Raw genomic sequence first — 19754 nt, 5'->3', positions numbered from 1 at the left:
CATCATGTCTTGTACCTGTTGCATGCAGGGATGGGCTTCAGTTCCCCCATGACCTTGGATAAAGTGGTTAAGAAATGGATGGATTATTCTAAGCATTAAAAGCTTTTAATTGTGTAGCCTTCTGTCTATGCAGTAAGTATATACTATGTCCATTCATAATGTAGCATTACATCTTTCTGTCCTACAAAGGTGAAAAATGATCTGTAAGCAATTTAAAATATTTACACTTAGAAGTTAAGATGACTGAAACCAAGATCTAATTTTTATCATTTAGTGTTGTCTTTGAAGATAAGGACCTCTTCTACTTCCCAAGTCATAAACTTCTAAAGGCTCAGAAAATGCTCATTGTTTGAGTGTCTGTAATTAGTATATATAAGGCTGTTCATAAGTGGAGAATAGCATTGCAGTGCAGAGACATTGTTAGAAAGCTAATCTATTTTGCTCAGTTCGCCCGTGTTTAGTTAATAATTTCCCAGGCTGGGAATGACAGAGCAGCTAAAGGGGCAGAGTGCTGGGACTCCTGATACTGCCGGGCCTGAGGAGAAACAGGAAGACACGATGATCACAGTCACAGACGTCCAGAGTGAGTGCGGGGAAGTTTTGAAGCCTTTTTTTGTTCATTTTCTTCCAGACATTTCAGCATTGTTGTGGACAGTTACAAGTCTGGCAATGTCATTGCTTATTTTTCACCAGTTGCCTGCACTGTAAGTAGGGATGAAGCTCGAGATCTTGGACAGAGAGGCCATGCTGGTGTCTGACTGAGGATCAATAAGTGGATTATACTGTAGATCTCAGATGTTTCTTCTGAAGTTATTGTGTACACCTTCTTAAGATGATTTCATACATACCTATCAGGCAATGGCCAAGAATGGAATTTTACCTTGACGTTATTATGTTAAAGATATGGGAGAGCATGGCCCTGCTAATTGAGGTAATTGTGTGCATAAAGTAATGTTTAAGACTTTTGGTCTCATTTATAGATTTATCTTCTGCAGCTAGAGGAGCTGTCTGCACTCATTATTAGAACATGAGGACAAAGGAAAGGTTACAACTGAGAGGAGTCTATTCACCTCCATCTTTCTTGGTTCAATGCTACCCGCTTAATGATCCAAGAATCCCATTGTATTCTTAATGCTTTTCACTGGTGTGAACTTGGTGGGAAGGAGGTTAGGGATTTGGTTTCAGGTTCCCTCGGCTCTCTGTGTCAAGAAATGTCTCCTTTTCTCTGGCTCAAATGTTCACGGTTATTGTTGTCATGAAATCTGTCTGATGGTGGTATGTTTTGAGAGCTACTAAGTATTGAAAGGTTGTGAAGCAGGGTACAGAGGGGGCAGCGTGCTTGTCCTGTCTCTCATTCGCCTTCTGACTTGCTGTCTTTCCCCTCTGCCCCTCTTCCAGAGCTGGGTGTGGGCCTGACAGCGTTCGGTCTGTTCTTCCTGATGTTCGGAGTGCTGCTGTACTTTGACTCTGTCTTGCTGGCCTTCGGAAATGTGAGTCACTTCACAGCTCCACACTCTGAGTCAGGGACATATAGAGATATTTATTTCAACTCCAACAACATTGGCAATGCCTGAGCCCTATTCTACAGCAGACCGTCTTCTGCTGTTTTATGTGTGCTGATTAAATTTCATTCTGGGCTTGTACAATCTGGCCTTCTTAAAGTTTAATTCTCCATTAATTCAAGTTTCTCACTCTTTCCCTACATCTTATATAGCCTCTAAGAGGGTATTATGAAGGCTACATAAAGCCTTACTCAAACAAAGCATGACTGACTTTTGTAAATCTGTTCTGCAGGGATGCTACTTTGTATTTTTAGCTACCTGTATAAGCTTCTGATAAGCTCATGTTAAACTGTCAGCATTTGGCATAACATGTTGTTTCTGTGGTGACATTAGTAAAGTACAGAAACCCCGCCAGGCCTGTTGACACCTCATATGTTTAATGATTCAAAATTCATTAGGTACTTTCTAAGGGGAAGACAAGTGTGTAACTACTATACATCTTGAAGAAAACAGCAGCCTGAAAGTGCCAACCACAGGTAATTAAAGAAGAGAGAACAAAAACTGGGCATTTGGATTCTCACTAGGTCAGTAGATGAGTAATTCAGTTACGCTGTTAAGGAGATGTGTGTGCTGAAGGCCTGTGCTGAGCCAACTCGCAGTGCTTTGTGAGAGCTGGACAGGAAAACGGTTGTAGTTTTCTCGGTTGGTGCAGTAGTTATCATACTTTACCGCCCCTCCTTCGGCTTTACCATGGTTTTACTATGATTTACTGCATACACCACATTCGATTTTCACAAGGAAAACCCTGAGTGCAAACCCATTCTGCTGACACACTACCAGTAACACCTCACATCTGAAGAAGGCTCCAGGGCCGAAACGTCGTGTTTTCTTCTTCTTTTTTTCAGCATGGAATAAACCTATTACTTGTTCCTTTGCACACTACCAGTAAGCCTGGGTCTCCTGTGCCCTAGATCCTATTCCTGGCGGGCCTGGCTGTGATCATTGGCCTCAGGAGAACGTTCCAGTTCTTCTTCCAGCGCCACAAGCTCCGAGGCTCCGCCTTCTTCCTGGGGGGTGTGGCTCTGGTTCTGCTGCGCTGGCCGGTGGTTGGCATGGTGATGGAGACCTACGGCTTTGTTCTGCTGTTCCGGTGAGTGGGGCTGACCAGCTGACAAGGGTTGGACAGGGGGGCTTGTGGAGGGAGGAGGGGGCCCCCAGGTGGAGCTTCATATTATAGTCACATTCCCTTCCAAAACTCCCAGGACAGTACTATTTGCCCAGTGGTGAAAAAAGGATTGTGCTGATAACATCTATTAGTGTTATAAAATCAAGGATTCCTATAACTGGATAGATGTAGGATAAGACGATCCTACAAATTACAGTGTTGAATGCTTCTCTTGTGGCTTTACTCCAGTATGAGGTCATATCAACACTATAGCAGTTGCCTTTATCTCTTGGCAAATCTTCCAAGAGACTGCGTCTTCCTATAAATCATAACAGTGTTTCAGCCTCCGTTTCCCAGACAACTCTCAGGAGACAGAAATCCCAGAGACTGTTCATTGTAGCCCAGAATTCAGCCCCCTGTGAATGATACGGTGTAAAACAAAAATATCCATATCACTGAATGGCACGGCTCAGCCATGTGCTGGCATGGAAATAGTGTTTCCAATCTGAGGCTGAAAGTTCAAATTTGTGTTTTATCCCTCCAGGACTTTCTTTCCTATGGCATTTGGATTCCTTGGGTCTTTAGTCAACATTCCATTCCTCAGCTCGGTAAGAAATACAGTCTATTGTGTGGTGCTATTATAATTATACCGGTAGATTTACATACAGATGGTCTAGTTTGATTGCCTCTGAATCATCATTTGAGATGTGTGAGTGAGGAGAGTTTCAAGCCAGCTAGCTTCCTTGCAGTTTTAAAAAGGAAACGTTGTGCAGCATTTGTGACAGATAAGAGAAATTGTAGAGGCATGTAAATGTGACTCATATTTCTCTCTCCAGCTCCTCAACAGACTGTCTGGCAGCAGCAGCTCTATGGTTTGAGAACGTCTGGCCCAGAACTTAATACAGAGGCAGTGGAGGTCTTCATTTTGAAGCATCAGGGCTTGTTATTTTGTTCTGGGGTCCGGGGACATGAGACGCTCCCAGACCTCTGAGCCTTTCCCATGAATGACCTGAGCCTGTGTGAGAGGATCAGCCCCAGTGTGCTTCTTGTCCTTGTCCTTCTTCCTCAGCACCTGGCACGAGCAGTGACCAGGACTCAGGCCGAAAGGAAGGAATCAAGGACTGAAAAGTTTGGGAATTTAAATCAATAATTTGGGGATTTAATTTTTTTTGGGGAGGGGGGTTTGCTGTACCCCAAGGCTGCTTGACTCTCAAGGACACCCCCATCGGGGTCCCCAAAGCCTACAATGATCTGTGTTATATACACTCTTGCAGTCTTGGATACATCTAAGAATTAACATAGTAAAAATTTTAAAACGTCCCCACTGCATCACCCTTCTGTAAGCTCTGCAGAGTGACCAATTAGGCCCTGTACCTAGGTCACGCAGTTGTGTTGTGCACGATAAAGCCAGCGTCTTGTTTCAGTAGTCATATTCCATGTAAGGTTTATTTTCTTCTGATTTGGGGTTGACTGTAATGTGGTTTATTTAGTACAGCAACTCAAACATGAGACTTGTGATCTGTGAGGCTTCATGCTGCTAACCAGCAGAGCTAGGATTGGCTAGGATACCTCACCGCCCTTTAAATTAATTCCTTAAATCATAAGTAAAAGTTATTTCAAAAATCTGTTTTGAGAAGTTTTAAAAAAAGTGTTTAAACTTGTTTTCAATTTAAAAAGAAAGAGAGAAAATCCATCCATAACTACTTGCACAGTCACTGACTCGAGTTGGAGCCATCAGCAGCTCTGACCAGAAAGAACGGCTCTGAGGAAAGCTCCCTCTACTCATTTATTTTGGCAGACACATCCTTTTTAGCTGGTTCCCAGACTTCTGTACTGTCTCCTCAGGACAACCTTGTTAATGATTCCCAGCCAATCCAGAGAAATTATAGAAGCTTGTGGCAAATTGAAAAGATTCTGGCCTTAGGTTAGAGAACCAGCTCTGAGCAGCGCTGTCTGACTGCAAGAGGAAAATCGTTTTCCTCGAGCTGCTTAGGCTCAGCTGTTCTGTGTTTATCTGCTCACAATTCTTTAGGATGCAACATGTCATGAGAGAGACCGACACCAACCCAAACAAAATGAAGAATTCAAATTGGACACGTGATGACTCGTGCAACACTGCACAACACCATCCAAAGTCACAGCTCTACCTCAGCAGGGCAGTAGTCATTTCCGCGGCTCTTCTTTTAGAGCAGTGAATAAATGTCTCATCAAAGCACAGGAAATATTAACTTTCTAAATTAATTACAATGCAAGCTTTCAGCTGGTTCTCCATACCTTTGCCACAGCCCTTCTCCTGAATGCATTGCTGTGTGTGCTGTAACCACTTTATCCTGCGATGGCTGACGTGAGCTCCAGCCTGACCCAGCAGGGGCTATGCCCTGGGACAGGACTCCCCTCCATCGTAAGGTACACAGACTCATAATCACTCACAATGTAAATGGGCAATTCAGAGACATCAATGGACCAGGACTGCATGTCTTTGGAGCATGACTGTGGGGGACATGCAAACTCCGCACAGAAGGAGCCACAGTCCGGAATCAAACCTCGTGCCCAAGAGACGCGATGCAGCTGCATTCAGCTGCACGCCACTGCATTGCCCTGCAGGGCTATGTCGAAGTGTCAGTGCATTGCAGTGCCATGTGTAGGTGTAAAACCACACTGCACCCAGTGCTGACTCTCCCCTGTGAAATGCTCACGGTGCAGTCTGGTGGTTTGAACTGGAGAGTGCCCCAATTCAGATGCTATGAAAAAGAGAAAGCAGCTCTGAGGGCAGGAAATTGATTATTTCATAACCCACTTCTCTGTCAGTGAATTCTATTCAACAAAACCCTTAACTGGTACTGTACATACATTCCTCACATGGCCATGTTGACATCCTTGATGCACTCATCCTAACTTCCCTTTTAGCTAAAGGAGGTCTGGAATAGAATGCAATTCACCGCAACTGGAGCCGCAATTAGAAAATCTTATTTCGATCTATTCAGGGACAAAAAACTGGAGGAATTTCAATCAAGAGCAAGGAAATGAAGAATCGGAGACAAATAATGGTCTGGTTTAGGAAGGTGGATCAGGCAGGAGAGCAAGGGGTAGGAGTGGGGCTGGGTGTTGTGTCTGTGAGTGTCGGTGGGGTGGGGGGGGAGAGTGACGCACGCCTTGGGGTGATATAATAGTGGTCCAGTCCCAGAGAGTAAAGACGAGTCCAGTCCGAGACCTGCTGCTCTGTGCTTCTCAGCATAAGGGATACCAACACAGTGAACAACAGACGTGCTCTCGGCACTCCAGCAGAAGGTAAGCGCTCAGAAGCTTTGCTCTGCCATCATGTTGTAGTACCTGACCAGGGCGGATGGGAGATCCTCTGTGTGAAAGACATGCTATCTAGACACCTGTTATTTTCACAGAAGAAACTGACAGACAGGCTGAGTAAGTATACCGCTGTCTCACATATACCGTATGGAAGTCTGAAGGAAGGATCAAAAGGTTAATTGTATACTGTATATGTGGATGACTCTAAATTGTGTGATTCTCTGAATGCCAAGTATAAAAGGTGCTTGTGGACAATGGTAAGCAGATCAGATAGGGAGAGAATCACTCCGTCAGTCTGATCTTCCAGAGGCCTCTTCATTACCTAATAAACCTCTTTCACATCTTCACTGAACTGGACCTTCTGACAACACAACACAGGAGCCCAGAAGGGAAACCAGTAATGACTTGGGGGAGTACTGTGAATTAATGTTCTTACTTTTGTAACTGCAATGAAGGGAAAATATGCAATATTTTTAAAAATAATGCAGAATGAGATGCACAAGTTGTCAACAACAGGTTGACAACCTCATTGTACAGTATATAAAGATAGAATAAAGGCTTTCTTCAGTGCAGTATCTTCAGTTTACATATCTGTAGATGTCAAGAGCTGCTGTTTCATAGATTTTACAGTCCATTTTGTATGGTAATCAAGGATGATAATCAGTAAAATTAAGTTCAGTTGCTAAAATGGACACAACTCTACAAGCATTAATGCCTCAATGTGTTTTCGAATTTGGAAACAATGCAGAGATCAATAGAGACTGACGCACAATGTTACTTCATGTGTTACAACGTCAATCAACGTAAATTAAGAGAAAAAATAGCACATTACCAGAATCTTTTTCTCTTTCGTGTTATTTTTTCCTGCTAGGCAGGATCTCTCATAAGAGCTCTAGACCAGGGGTGTCTGGTCAAAACTTCACATGTATACTGATCAAATATTAAACTATGAAAGTCCAATCTTTTGCATTATTTCTTTTCTCCTGTTGGGTGATATGCTGACTTTTTAGATGAAGCATTTCAGGGCTGCGAGTTGTGTCCTCAGTGCAAAACTAAGAAAATTAGTTCACAGTACTCCCTCAAGTCATTACTGGGTTCCTGTGTTGAGTTGTCAGAAGGTCCAGTTCAGTTCTGAAAGCACCAGAGGGGTTTAAAGGTTTAAAGGGTCACAGATGTGAGAGTTTGGAAGCGGGGTGTCTGAGGGGCAGGGGGTTCTTGATGTTTGTGTTCCAGTGGCGCAGTGCTGTTTTTGAAGAGCGTTAGGAGAAAGGAAGAGCCCCTCTCATAGCTGACACTGTGAGCTCCCCAGGAAGTCGATCCTGACCTTTCCCCACCCCCCACAGGTGCCCAGGATCTGAGCGTCACTGTGACTTTTGCCCCTTTCATCTCTCCAGGGCACTGGGAAGGTAATACCACAGAGTTACTCCTGCAGCCTCCGACGCAGACAACTCAGACTGAGTCAAGCGGGGGGGGGGGGCGTGCAGCTCAACGCCCCAAAACCAGACACAACAACCTATATATTTCAGATTGGTGTGTTCAGTCATGCTGACATTCAAACAGGAAACTGCAAGCCTGGGAGGGCTGGATGATTGAATGTTTCAAAGCACAAACAAAACTATCTTCCAATGGGTGTGCTTTTGACAAAACTGAAACAGAATGGGGCTTCAACAGTGTGTAAGCGCAGGAATCACGAGCTTCGATCTACCTTCTAACGCCTTGTCGGGCAGTGTGGGATTGCCTCTCATTGAAGATCCAACACTGGAAGAGCACGTAAACATTGAAACACTGAAAAGAAAACAGTGCCTTTATTAAAGCAAAACCCTTTCATGAATTTACATGTCTGCTTATGTATTTTTTTTTCCCCTCTGAACTTCAGCAGCCACTGGGTGATCAGGAAAGGAAATGGGACACACTGGAAAAGAGATATCGCGCACTCCCCTCAGAACAGAGTCCATGATGCTCCTTCTGACCATGATGCTGATGATGTCCGTCCAGCTGGTAGAGCCTTGGGCAGGACACCCGCAGGTCAGCTCGGCCAGTCCGACAGGTACACCCACCTCTGAGTAACCAGACACAGGGATCTTTCTGCACTGTCCTTGGTTAGACACATACTGTACTTGCAGTGCAGATCCTGCATCAGAGCGCAAGAGGAAAAATCCTCCTCAAGGAAGTTAGTTGAACGACAGAAGGGAATATAGTTGGCTAACAGAAAGTGAATGAGGGAATTTAATTGTTCTGGCTGGGAGGCATGCTTGCTATTTAGGGGAAAAAAATCACAGAATATGACAGCAGGCTTTACCCCACAATATAATATAAAAGTAAAACAGGACAAGGGCCACAAGTGGAGATGGCAAGTGAAAGGGCTGGAAACAGGAGGCAGCCCTGCGAGCAGGTGCAGGGCTCTGGAATAAACTGTTGTTGGAGCTGTGTCCCGGGGACCAGTCAGGGAATGGCTGGAGGGGATCCTGGGATTGTTCAGTCACCAAATCAGCAAGATGGGCTCAGTATCACCCTCTAGTTTGTACTCCATCCGGTGATCCAATATTAGAGAAACATCAATGGAAAGGTATTTTATCTGCCATATCTAGTCTAATAGCATATTTTTTAAAAACTACTGTATGTAGAGTACATGCATCCATTTCTGAAAACAAGAACAGTTACAGTACAAACAAGAGGAGTCCATTCTGCTCATCTTGCTTGTTTGGTTGTCAGTAGCTGATGGATCCAATGATCTCATCTGGACATGCCTCAAAAGAAACTAGGACAACATGGCTGGGTAGCTTGTCCCAGACCTCCAAGCTCTTTCTTTAAAAATGCGCCTTCATTTCTCAGTTTGAAAGGCACTTGAACATCAATTAGACTGTTAAATCGGTGAATTAAATTTAATTCATCTTTGGTTGGTCAGTGACATCTTTGGTTGGTCAGTGACTTCTGGTTTCCATTCTGCCTATTCCGTAATTACTTATTCAGACAAATGTGCTTAATTGGATTGATTGAGACCAAAAACCTGGAGATATATACCCTTGTGATTAAAACCAGAACTCGGCATTATGGTCAGCCCTGCATTTGCCAATTCACATGTTTCCGTCCTTTCCAGTGTCGGGGAAGGAGCCGGAGCCCGGCGTGCAGGACTTCCTGAGACAGCTGAGCACCACGCCCCCGCCAGGAGCTCGCTTGCTCCTGCCCGCCGCTGGGAAGATTCCCCCTGCGCTGGCCAGCCTGCTGTTCGGGTCTCGGTTCCCCAGGAGGGGCGGGTGGGCCCCAGCGAGACCCCAGCCCCCCGCCGCGAAACGAGAGAAGAACCTCTCCGCCTACAACTGGAATTCCTTCGGGCTCCGTTACGGAAAACGCCGGGCGAGCACCCCGCCGCCGCAGCTCGGCTGAGCCCTCCGTACGCACAGCCGCCTGCTCCTGCCCGTGAGAGTCTCCAAACAGGGACACAATCCGAGCCGTCCCTCCCGCCGCCGAGAGCGCAGAGCAAGGCCAGGTTCTGCTCTGAGAGTCCCTCTTTTCGGCTCCCCGCTACTGCTTTCCATAGAGACGTTGCCCTTTAACCCCCTGAGCCACAACCAGCTGTCTCTTCTGCTAAAAAACAACAGGCACCTCTTCATGACTAAAGAGGAGATAATTCCGGGTTACTGCCTGGTCAGATCGTTTTTAAGTAGTTTCCTTCAGAATGTTGCAGACTTTCATAAATGACATACTGTATAAAGTAGCTAAAGGGTAGTTTAAAAGTCTGTGACCTTTTTATATTTGTATTTCTTTATCCTATGGATATACAGTAAAAGGCTAAACGTCATAATAACTACAAATTTGATGGACTTTATACATAGAAAAATTAGACCACAGTTGCAGTTATGTGAACAGTTGCTACAACTGTGATTAAGTCCTTGTTTTTCAACAACATTGAAGATGTGTTTTGAAGCTTTTTATTTAAAAGTGTATTTTGTTTTGTGTGTGTAATACCAATTTATTTGTTTGAATAACTTTTTGGAAAACAAAACTATTAAAACAAGCTTTGCTTCAATATATTGTAGGAGTGTCTGACTTTTATAAATAATGAAAGACAAGTATTTAATTTTTATAATGACTATTGGAGAGACGTAATGGAAAATCTTAATGTAAATGTAATGTAAATTCATATGCATTATGAATGATATTCTAAACCTTTGAAATACATACTGTATTAAATACATATTCCTCCAGTTATTTGTATGCAAAATGAATTAACTGTTAACCATTTTTTAAACAATTCAATAATATGTATTTTATCAAAATGTATTTGGTGACCCTAATCATAACTGCTTTGTTTTTTGTGCCCAGCCATGCCAGATTATGATGGACTTTGAATTTGTTATAGTTATTCACAAAAACGGATAATTATTTTATTATTTTATAGTGATTATCATTAATAGCAATTGGTTGTGCTGAATGTGCAGGGATTTGGGTTTTTCTATTTTTGTTCGTACCAGACTTGCGCTGCGGTAAGCCACATTTTCCACTGAAGGAGCTTGTTTGCTTTTGCTGTGCTTCAGCTTTCCTTCTGTAGAAGCCTGGTACTGATGTAATCATCTCTGAGACCTGCAGACAGAAGGGAACTGCAGCAGAGAGGCAGCCGCCCTCCACAGCCTCTGTGTCTGGGTGCAGGGTCCCTGAGGACTCTCAGAAATGGGGACCCTCGTCACTCTCTGCCTGGGGCTTCTGCTTGTGGCTGGGGTCAGAGGTAGGGGGACACCGGAGACCTTTTCGGGGGAGGGGTCACTGCTTCACAGTTGCGTGTATTTCATCTGGGCCAACATGTAAGCGTTAACAGACCTTCAGTCTCATGGCGCATTGTTACATGTAATAACGGTGGGGTGGCGTTTGTAAAAGCTCTGTCATTCTGGAGCACTTTCTTGTGCTTTTGAGTTGAACTTTTTTGAGAATTTCTAAAGAAAACCATTTGATCTACAAATGGTGATGAGATGGATAAAGATTTTTTTTTAATTAATAACCATGAATTCGTCCGTTTAATGCAAAACCAACTAGTATTTAATTCTGGATATAGTGCAGCAGGCAGCTTTTTCCCTTTTTTTCAGCAAACAAAAAATTAAGCAACAAGGATGTGAAAGAGAGAAAAGCTTTTTTTACAAAAAAAATGTTCTAATGCTCTGTCCTTCTCTGAGTGATCACTAATGTGCTACAAAAAGGTTCAAAATAATTCAACCAAGGATGTGACCAAATAATAATGTTGACATGGGATTATGTGTATAAATAGTTTAAACATGATCCACCACTTTGTGGAAGGTGGCTGTGCCTGTGGCATTTTACAAGGGCGAAAGAAAATTGTGCAGCTGCGTTTCTTTTCAAATGTGCCTCTTAAAAAAGATGTCTGCCGCTCAGGGAAGCAGATGTAGGTAAGGAGAGCTGCTGAGAACAGAAGAGAAATCCGCCATTTTAAGCTTCTCTTCAGGCCTTAGAACTGAAATCGACTTTTGATTGCAAAGCGGTACACGTCTTCTCTGAGGAAAACTTTAAAGCAGATAGTGTAAGAGGGCCATTCATATACCTAATTTGTGATTAAATAACACATTTTGCAAGAAGGGGGGAGGGTACGAATTTAGTCTTCTGTCACAAATCTACTGAATTTTAGGTAATTTCAGTACAGTTTTCACTTCTGCTTGAAACCGAATCAAACCAATTTCCTCATTTTTAAAATCTTCTATCTGCATTGTAAAAAAACATATTACATTTTAAATAAATATTTATTCTACTTTAGGAAATGTTTTTTGTTCATGTTAAATGTTAAATAATGTACAACGTGTCTGTTCATGGGAAAAAATGGTTCGTAATTCATAAAGTTATATATGTTATACATACGTTAGTCAACATTTATCTTGCTGTCAATAACATTTATCTTGCTGTAAAAATTCAGAGCAGGCAAATACACAATTAGCACATATAACATACAAATTTCCTATTTTTAATAACACGCATTCCATCTATAGAAGTACATCCAAATATGACCCACATGTGGTAACTTATGAGGAACAGCATCAAGAGAAATATCATTGTCTGGACTGTTTATTACTGTAACTCTCAGTGTTCCATTTAACTGCTATTCCCTGATCCACCACAATATCAGACAAGTCCCTCAGTCCAAGAAATGTATTCTTAAATCTTACTTATAAGTAAAACTTACAATCTGAAAAACACCTATCATAAGTTTCCTATATACTAATGATAATTGGTGTTATTATTTCATCTCTCTACATTTGAAATTATTATTTGGGGTAAATATACATTTTACACAATAAATTCCAGTAGTTATGGTAAAAATCACTCACGGTTCATAGTGTATTGTGGGTTATAGCAGGTACTTAAACTGCTTAGATTTTTTAAGTGTCAAAAATTAAATTTCACAATGTCGTATATACAGTAGCAATTCATTCATCTGTATACAAGTGTACACAGAACAGATAACACAACACGTAAGGTATTTAGAATTAGCAGTGAAACAAATCAGAGGACTCAAGTAGAGACTATGTGGAGTGCATTTAAAAAAAAGAACAAGAGACACTTCTTTACACAAAGGGTTGTGGGAGTTTGGAACAAGAGCTGATAGGCAGACTTCTTTCAAGAAACAGCTGAGGGAGATCTTTGGATCAATAAACTACTGAAAGCCATTCTTACAACTACAAAAAGAGTTATATTTTGTTTCATCATTGTACTCTCTCGCTATTTACTGTATATGGTTTTATTGTATGGAATTAGTGTTACTTCTATTGATACATGAACTAAAAAGAGTGTTCTCTTACATGTCCAGGTCAATATTATGTAACCAGCCCAGAGATGGTCTTCGGGATCGACGGTGGGTCTGTCGATGTTGAATGTCAGTATGCATCATCAATGAGAAACTATGTGAAAGTTTGGTGTCGAGAGGAGTTCGGAGGTACTTGTACTGACCGGGTTACAGCAGACAAAATAACTAATTATCATGGGATGTCAATTAAGGATGACAAACCCAATAATAAATTTATAGTAACATTGTCTCAACTGAAAGAACGTGATTCTGGACGATATCATTGTAAAGTAAGGAGAACCTATTATGACACAAGATATGAAAATTCTATACATGAAGTGGAGTTGAAAGTTCTGCCAGGTAAGCTATTTGCTCTTTCCCAAGATGTTTTAGAGACGTTTATACAGCATATGTGCCTAATATGAATTCTTAAACTGCACATCACATCACTTTAAAACATCATTATGAAATTGAAATTATAACATTGAGAAACTTCTTTAATAAATAGCTTTAACTATTTCACTTCCAGTTTTGCACTTTGATTCAAATGTCTCTTTAACCTGTCCTTTTCCTCCTGTTCAGTTGTAGCTCCGGAGACAGTCATCGGGACAGTGGGTGGATCTGTGATTGTTGACTGTAGTTACAGCGTCAAGTTCACTCAGTACCGGAAGAGCTGGTGTCAAGTGCATCAAAGTGGATCCTGTCCCAGTATAGCGGAGGTGAATCCTGGAAGGGTGTTTTCAGGCCGTGTGACTGTGCAGGATGATGTCAACAACAAGAAATTATCAGTGACAATGACTCGCCTGCAGGAGACAGATGCGGGAAGATACAGGTGTAAATTTGTGTCGAATGGAGACAATGTGACCCAACAGGTAGAGCTGAAGGTTTTCAACCGACCCGGCCTCAGAGTACAAGAGACAGTGTCTTCAGAATCAGAGGGATCTGTGGTAATCAACTGCGAATACAGTCAGGAACACATGAATAAAGAGAAGTACTGGTGCAAAACGCAACATGGCGAATGTAAGAATCTATTATATCAAAAGTTCAACCGTGGAGTAATAATGATCACTGACAATCAGCACAATTGCTCTTTGACACTGTCAATGACATTGCTGTCCTGGAAAAATGCTGGACAGTACAGCTGTATCATAAAAGGGGTTGGCTGGTTAATCAGTAAGAATGTGGAGCTGAAAATTATTGATATTAGAGGTCCAGCTATTGTAAATGGAACCGCAGGCGGTTCTGTAAAGATAGAGTGCCAATACAATGAAATGTATCAGTACGGGTATGGGAAATACTGGTGCAAAGTTCATGCCAATGGACAATGTACCAGATTGTTGCGTACAGATGACAAGAGAAGTCAACCCAGAAGTAGTATTGTTGATCAAACCTGGAGTGAATCACTAGTTGTTACAATGTCCATGCTGGAAGTCAGCGACGAAGGGCTGTACCGCTGTGTGATAGATACAAAACCAACCATCAGCACAGATGTTCGTCTGAATGTCTTTCCAGGTAAGTATACAGAATTACCTGAAAACTGCCACGATACCATCAAACGCTGCAACCGGTGTCAATATTGTGTCTTCCAGCACTTCTTTTCACAGGTTTAGCTGGCTGTTTGTTGCCTGTGATCTCAAGTGATTGGTGCAGAAGTGAGAAGGGTACAGTATAACAGTCCTCAGGTCACTCTCCAGGCCATACAGGAACACTTACATTTCTTTAGTATAATTCACAGACGAAAACCGACAACACTCACCCGGGGTCAGGGAAGCTTCTAGAAAGAGGACAATGGGTTCTGTGCCAGGCAACAGAGAGTAGTGAATAACTGTTGTTCATAACAGACACATTCATGTTTTATTTATATTATAGATAAGGATTTAAGATTTTTACATACATTTTGGTAGTATGTAGTAAATTTGGTTGTTTTATTAAAATAATTGAAAATGTTACTAATCAAATATAAAAGTCTATTAGCTCAGGCAAACACAATCTAATTAGACATTATTTCAAAAAAATCATTTTCAAGATGCTGGATTATGTTTAGAATCTTTTTTCCATCAGCATCATATTAGTTTATGATCCAGAGGTTCTAAAACATTGGATAAAATATTGGTCCTAACAGAGTCTCACTCCATCACGGTGCCCGGGTGTTGAGAGTTTTGATCGGGGAGTTTGAGAAAGTGTTGGCAGGGGCTCTCTTCGTTCCTTCCACATCCCATATATTTACCTGTCAGGAACAAATTACAGGCAATCGGTTCTTCTGAGCCGCACACTGTACATACCGAAAAGGGTATTAGACACCTCATCTCCAAGTGTGCAAACCAGAGTTCAGAGTCAAGCAATGGTCATGGTGGGGATCCAACTCCAAGAATGCCCACTGGGCTCAGTGCCAGCTGGGGGCGGCACCAGAACAAGGGGGCGCTCTGATTAAAAACTCACCTCCATGCTCTAAACACCATATTTTTCCTTAAAAAATAATAAGCCACAGAATAATATCCTTGATTACAACAGTGCTGAGGCTAACTCAATTTTTGAAATTGGTGTACTGGCAATTCAGGACACCTAGAATTTGACCCTGCGATATCCCAGTCACTGGCCTCGGCATGCACATTATGAAGTGTGCAAGTTTCTGTTGTGAGCCACTGGGGAACCTAATATCTCTCCCCACTGACCACTGTATTATGTTACTCACAGTCGGGACACTGAATCCTATATTTGTGTTTGATAGTGATGGCAGCATGGTCATGTTTCTTGCAGGTGAAAATCCTACAACCACTGTGGAACCACTCCCAACCAAGCAACAGGAGAACCACAATACAAAGAGGTTTGGAAATGTCCCACAGAAATAACAGAAGTCACACTAATAGAGATACAGGAGATCTAAGTCTTACATCTTACCTTACACATGCTTCTCGAAACAGAACTAGCACAAATCATCTTCAGGAGACAATGTTGAGAAATGTCCTTAAGCACACCTTAATGAGTGTTGTCACGCACACAAATCAATGAAGAAAAAGCACAGAACTCAGCTGTTAGGACAAGGCAGTAAATCCTACTGCATGTCATGAAAAGAGAATCGATCTTTCAAGAGACCACAACCCAAGAACAAAACTATGGAATGACACCTCCTATACAATAATGTGTTCAATGCCTTCCTATTACATATGATGTAATACACATATACTCTTGAATTTTTAGTGTCGGTCCTACTACAGGAAGAGTCAGCCCGATCGTCTTTGTGATCCTGGGGATCCTGGCGCTGCTCCTCATGATCCCCGCTCTGATCTTCATTAAAAGGAAGTGTACCAAGCGCAGTGGTGAGTACGAGGTCTCTGAACTGCACTGTGGGCAGCAGGTCGCCGGGGTAAGATAACCTTGCAAAGAACTCACTTTGTATCATCAAAATTCTGCATAAAGCATATTGATCAAAATACCCTCTGAACTGTGACATTGCCTTTCTATTTTAAAAATCTTCACCACCCGTGCGAGTAGCCCTGGGCACAGTGCATGAACATTAGCCAGAATGAGATGGAACTGGGCCAAGCCTGTGACAGGGGCATGCTTTTAATGTAGGGTTATGGCAATTTAACTCAAATTGAAAGAGGACCGTTATAGTTATTGCCTTCATTGTTCTTGAATATACTGTAACACTAGAAAACATGAGTAGAGGTTTATGCAAGATGCCTGTTTTCTATGCTTTAGGTGGTACAATAACCTTCCACAACAATGGAACCAGCTTTCACCTGAGAGAAATCCAGACCACCTCTTCAACAGTGGTGAACGAGAATCAGTACATCTACCACACCTACTTCCAGCCAGCCATCAGCACTAGCAATGTCAACGGTAGATAAAACTCCTACTGGCTCTAACACTGAACACAGTACTACAGTCCTCTTCATTCATTATTTAATTCTCCTTTCTTTAGTGCTTGATGACGATTCATCCACTGATAGTTCAGATTCTTCGGATAGTTCGGTGAGTACTGATTCTAAAAACTCTGAAGTAGATTCCTGGGAAAGAAACGTGGTGCTTCTTCAGCTTTTCATTGTGGACACCACTTACACAAGTGGAGCTACTGCATGTTTAAATTCACGCCCACTTGATGAGACAGAAGACACAGTCTTCTTGCATTTGGCAGGCAAAAATGATCTCTGTCTCAAATCAAAAATAAGCGGATGATGCCTATTACATTTTGTCTTGTTTCAGTTCATCTAAATTTTCCACAAGCCTTTTATTCCAAACTTTTTATGCAAAGCTTTGTACAGTACACATGCATGTTAGAAGCGATGTCTAATGTAGTCTCCACACATGTTTGATGGGATAGTGTTTAAGGACTTCGCCCGCACTTTCAGCTATTTATACATTCCTGATGTTCTGTGTTTCATATGGTACATAGTCCAGTTCTTACTGGAGTCTTCCACTGTTTTGCCTCAGTCTACAGAGGAGCCCAGCAGGTTCTCCAGATATGCCAGTTTGAATCTGAAAGGGACAGCAGAGGACGAGCTGGAGCAAGCACACGACTACGTGAACGTGTCCGAGGATGGATGGATCGACCCTTCGGACTATGTGAACGTCCCGAACTCAAACGAGCTGGGAGCTTGTGGAGCCCCACGCAAAGCTGAGGAAGACTACGTGAATGTGGAGCCGTCCCGGGACGAGCAGGAGAGAGAGGAAGAGCAGGAGGGGGTGGAGAGGGAAGCTGGGGTAGCCGAGAAGGAGAAGGAAGAAGACAGCAGTGAGGAGGATGAGGGTGGAGAGATTCAGGAGGAGGACGGGGAGGTAACATATTCACAGGTTGTGTTCAAGTGAAGGACGCCTTGCTGCAGTCATGATTATGCCTTTCTCTTGCCTATTAGGAGGACTAAAAGGAGTCTTTGTGGCATTCAGCACTGTTTAATAGGCAAAAAATGTTTTCTGAAGTACTTTTTAAATTGGGATGTCTGCAGATATCGTCTTCTGACTAAATCACTGCATTGCGGATTATAAAGCTGTTCACATCAGCAGTGACCTACTGGTTCTGGGACAGGTTTTTGTATTTTTTAGTTCTTTTTTTTCTTGTTTGATGACTTCAAAAAACAAGTTTTTTGTCTGATCCACTGCGGATCTGCAGGACAGGTACTGAGATGTGTCCTGTGAGCCAGACGTCCAGTCTCACCTGAACTTGTGCGTCAGACTGTGTGAAGCGGGCCGGACTCCTGCGCGACGTGGTTTCAGACACAGACGAACTGAGCCGCAGATCAGCTCAACCTACACCGGAGCTGTTCGCTCCCGCTCCGATCAGAGCTTTCATTTCCACGCGCATCCGCCCGCATTTCGCATTTCTTTTTGCAGACTGCGTTGTCAAATATCTGAGATATCAAAGCCTATTCAATGTAGGGGGACAGGGACAGGCGGAGGGAAATCATCCAGGAAAGAAGTCGTTGGAGCTGCTAGCTTTCGCTCGAGGAATGTGAATGTCTTTGAAATCAAATTTTCACTGGCCTTAAATCTTAAGCACACAGCACCCTCATTTTAACACGCACACCATCCTGCCTCTCTCTCTCTGTGTGTGTGTGGTGGGGGGGCAGAGAATGTCAAGACGATGACAAGAAACCTTTAGCGTTAAAGGTCACTAAAACCTGATAAAAGAAGAATGAAAATTCAAAGAATTCCTTCCAAAGCCAGCGTTGTTTATCCTGAGAATGTCTGCTGCACCATCGCTTTTAACGGAATGTAGATACGTCCGCAGCGCACGTTTATGTAACGTACGTCTTTACACACCTCCATCTTGAATTCCTATTTCATATTCACTTTGTGGTAGTTAAAATTGTTTTTGACGGTTTTGTTTGACTTCCATTGAAACATTTGTTTTCGAAAATAAAAAGGAGAACAAAATAAAGCGATGTTAGCGTTTTGTATTCGGATCCCCTCACGCTTGTTTCACAATGTAAAGTAAACGCGAAGTGTTGATAAATACTGGAGAAAGAGTGAAAAGAGAATTCTGTGGTCATGACTGTGAAATGAGCGCCGCGGGGGATGTGCAGAATTTCGCTTAGGGCTGGAGGCGAGGGCGCGGGCCCGCTGACACCGCTCACAGGTGGAAATACAGTAGTTTGCAGCTGTTCTACATGCTGAGTGGAGTAGGAATGCAGTACTGTATTTTTATCAGAATGCTAAGAAACACTTTGAAGCGACTTGGGACCTGGCACATGACTTTTATCTGCACACGTCTTTTATCAGACCTGACAGGAAGGAATTAAGATTAAGAACAGAAAAGATGACAGAATTTTAGATATTATCGCCGCAAACACACATAGATAAGGAGAGTACTGCGTGCTCGAGAGGGGATTTCGGTCTGTGAAATATAATTAGATGAAACTGCAGTCACATTCTATGTTTTGAAAATTGAAAATAAATTATATTAAAGCAACAGTACGTTTTCTCTCCTTAAGTGGAATTTTCTCTTAATTTGTAAACCGACACCGTCTCTCCCGCAGTGCCTTCCTCACTTGTGATTGGTTGGCCCATGTGACGTCATTAACGACGCCCCATAGCTGGAATCCCGGCCGTGCGTTTCTGGTCAATCCTTGGTGTAGAATACAGCGTGAGGGCACACCCTGACCTCTGAAGAGACGTGTAAGTGCCTTTGTTAGATCGTCATATTCTCCCAGGTGAAGTCGTGTATTTTGCAGTATGTCATATCGCGATATGCGGGCTTCATGTCGCGACATGGGGCGGGTTGTTTTGTCGGGGTATGTCATATCGCGATATGCGGGCTACATGTCGCGACATGGGTGCGGGGCGTTTTGTCGAGGTATGTCATATCGCGACATATGGACTCCATGTCGCGACATGGGGGTCGGGGGGGGGGGGGGGGGGCGCATGTCATATCGCGATATGGAGGCTTCATGTCGCGACATGGGGGGGCGTTTTGTCGAGGTATATCATATCGCGATATGCGGGCTTCATGTCGCGACATCGAGGGTCGGGGCGCATATCATATCGCGATATGCGGGCTTCATGT

The 19754-nt window shown here is 42.9% G+C and overlaps 3 protein-coding genes across 4 annotated transcripts; all 3 read left to right on the top strand.

Moving 5' to 3' along the window:
• The first annotated feature begins 483 nt into the window (after positions 1–483).
• On the top strand, positions 484–4168 carry golt1a (golgi transport 1A). Its single transcript, XM_088920868.1, has 5 exons — positions 484–583; positions 1399–1490; positions 2474–2652; positions 3212–3275; positions 3504–4168. The coding sequence occupies exons 1-5, from the start codon at positions 484–486 to the stop codon at positions 3543–3545; spliced, it is 477 nt and encodes a 158-aa protein (XP_088776994.1). The 3' UTR covers positions 3546–4168.
• Positions 4169–4311: 143 nt separating this feature from the next.
• Positions 4312–9991, top strand: kiss1 (KiSS-1 metastasis suppressor). Of its 2 annotated transcripts, none has more exons than XM_088920870.1 (3): positions 4312–5955; positions 7847–8017; positions 9068–9991. In XM_088920870.1, the coding sequence occupies exons 2-3, from the start codon at positions 7873–7875 to the stop codon at positions 9352–9354; spliced, it is 432 nt and encodes a 143-aa protein (XP_088776996.1). In that variant the 5' UTR covers positions 4312–5955; positions 7847–7872; the 3' UTR covers positions 9355–9991. The 2 variants fall into 2 exon arrangements, with proteins under 2 accessions (XP_088776996.1, XP_088776995.1); XM_088920869.1 differs by lacking the exon at positions 4312–5955 and adding an exon at positions 7037–7376.
• Positions 9992–10638: 647 nt separating this feature from the next.
• On the top strand, positions 10639–18629 carry LOC148831009 (polymeric immunoglobulin receptor-like). Its single transcript, XM_088920871.1, has 8 exons — positions 10639–10693; positions 12776–13111; positions 13334–14263; positions 15509–15575; positions 15950–16068; positions 16454–16594; positions 16677–16726; positions 17186–18629. Exons 1-8 carry the CDS (start codon positions 10639–10641, stop codon positions 17558–17560), a joined length of 2073 nt encoding a protein of 690 aa, XP_088776997.1. The 3' UTR covers positions 17561–18629.
• Positions 18630–19754: the final 1125 nt, after the last annotated feature.

Source organism: Atractosteus spatula, chromosome 7, assembly GCF_055471065.1.
Source record: "Atractosteus spatula isolate fAtrSpa1 chromosome 7, fAtrSpa1.hap1, whole genome shotgun sequence".
Lineage (NCBI taxonomy): Eukaryota > Metazoa > Chordata > Actinopteri > Semionotiformes > Lepisosteidae > Atractosteus > Atractosteus spatula.
Note: the sequence above shows the minus strand (reverse complement) of the source record. Positions and strands in the feature narration are given on the sequence as shown.

What these genes read in the sequence shown, in the direction of transcription:
- golt1a (XM_088920868.1), top strand. Translation starts at nt 484, where the DNA reads ATGACAGAGCAGCTAAAGGGGCAGAGTGCTGGGACTCCTGATACTGCC. An exon ending in TCTTGCTGGCCTTCGGAAAT is followed by an intron (nt 1,491 to 2,473) that starts GTGAGTCACTTC and finishes CCTGTGCCCTAG; the next exon opens with ATCCTATTCCTGGCGGGCCT. An exon ending in ACATTCCATTCCTCAGCTCG is followed by an intron (nt 3,276 to 3,503) that starts GTAAGAAATACA and finishes TTCTCTCTCCAG; the next exon opens with CTCCTCAACAGACTGTCTGG.
- kiss1 (XM_088920870.1), top strand. Translation starts at nt 7,873, where the DNA reads ATGGGACACACTGGAAAAGAGATATCGCGCACTCCCCTCAGAACAGAG. An exon ending in CAGCTCGGCCAGTCCGACAG is followed by an intron (nt 8,018 to 9,067) that starts GTACACCCACCT and finishes CGTCCTTTCCAG; the next exon opens with TGTCGGGGAAGGAGCCGGAG.
- LOC148831009 (XM_088920871.1), top strand. Translation starts at nt 10,639, where the DNA reads ATGGGGACCCTCGTCACTCTCTGCCTGGGGCTTCTGCTTGTGGCTGGG. An exon ending in GCTTGTGGCTGGGGTCAGAG is followed by an intron (nt 10,694 to 12,775) that starts GTAGGGGGACAC and finishes TTACATGTCCAG; the next exon opens with GTCAATATTATGTAACCAGC. An exon ending in CAGCACTAGCAATGTCAACG is followed by an intron (nt 16,595 to 16,676) that starts GTAGATAAAACT and finishes TCCTTTCTTTAG; the next exon opens with TGCTTGATGACGATTCATCC.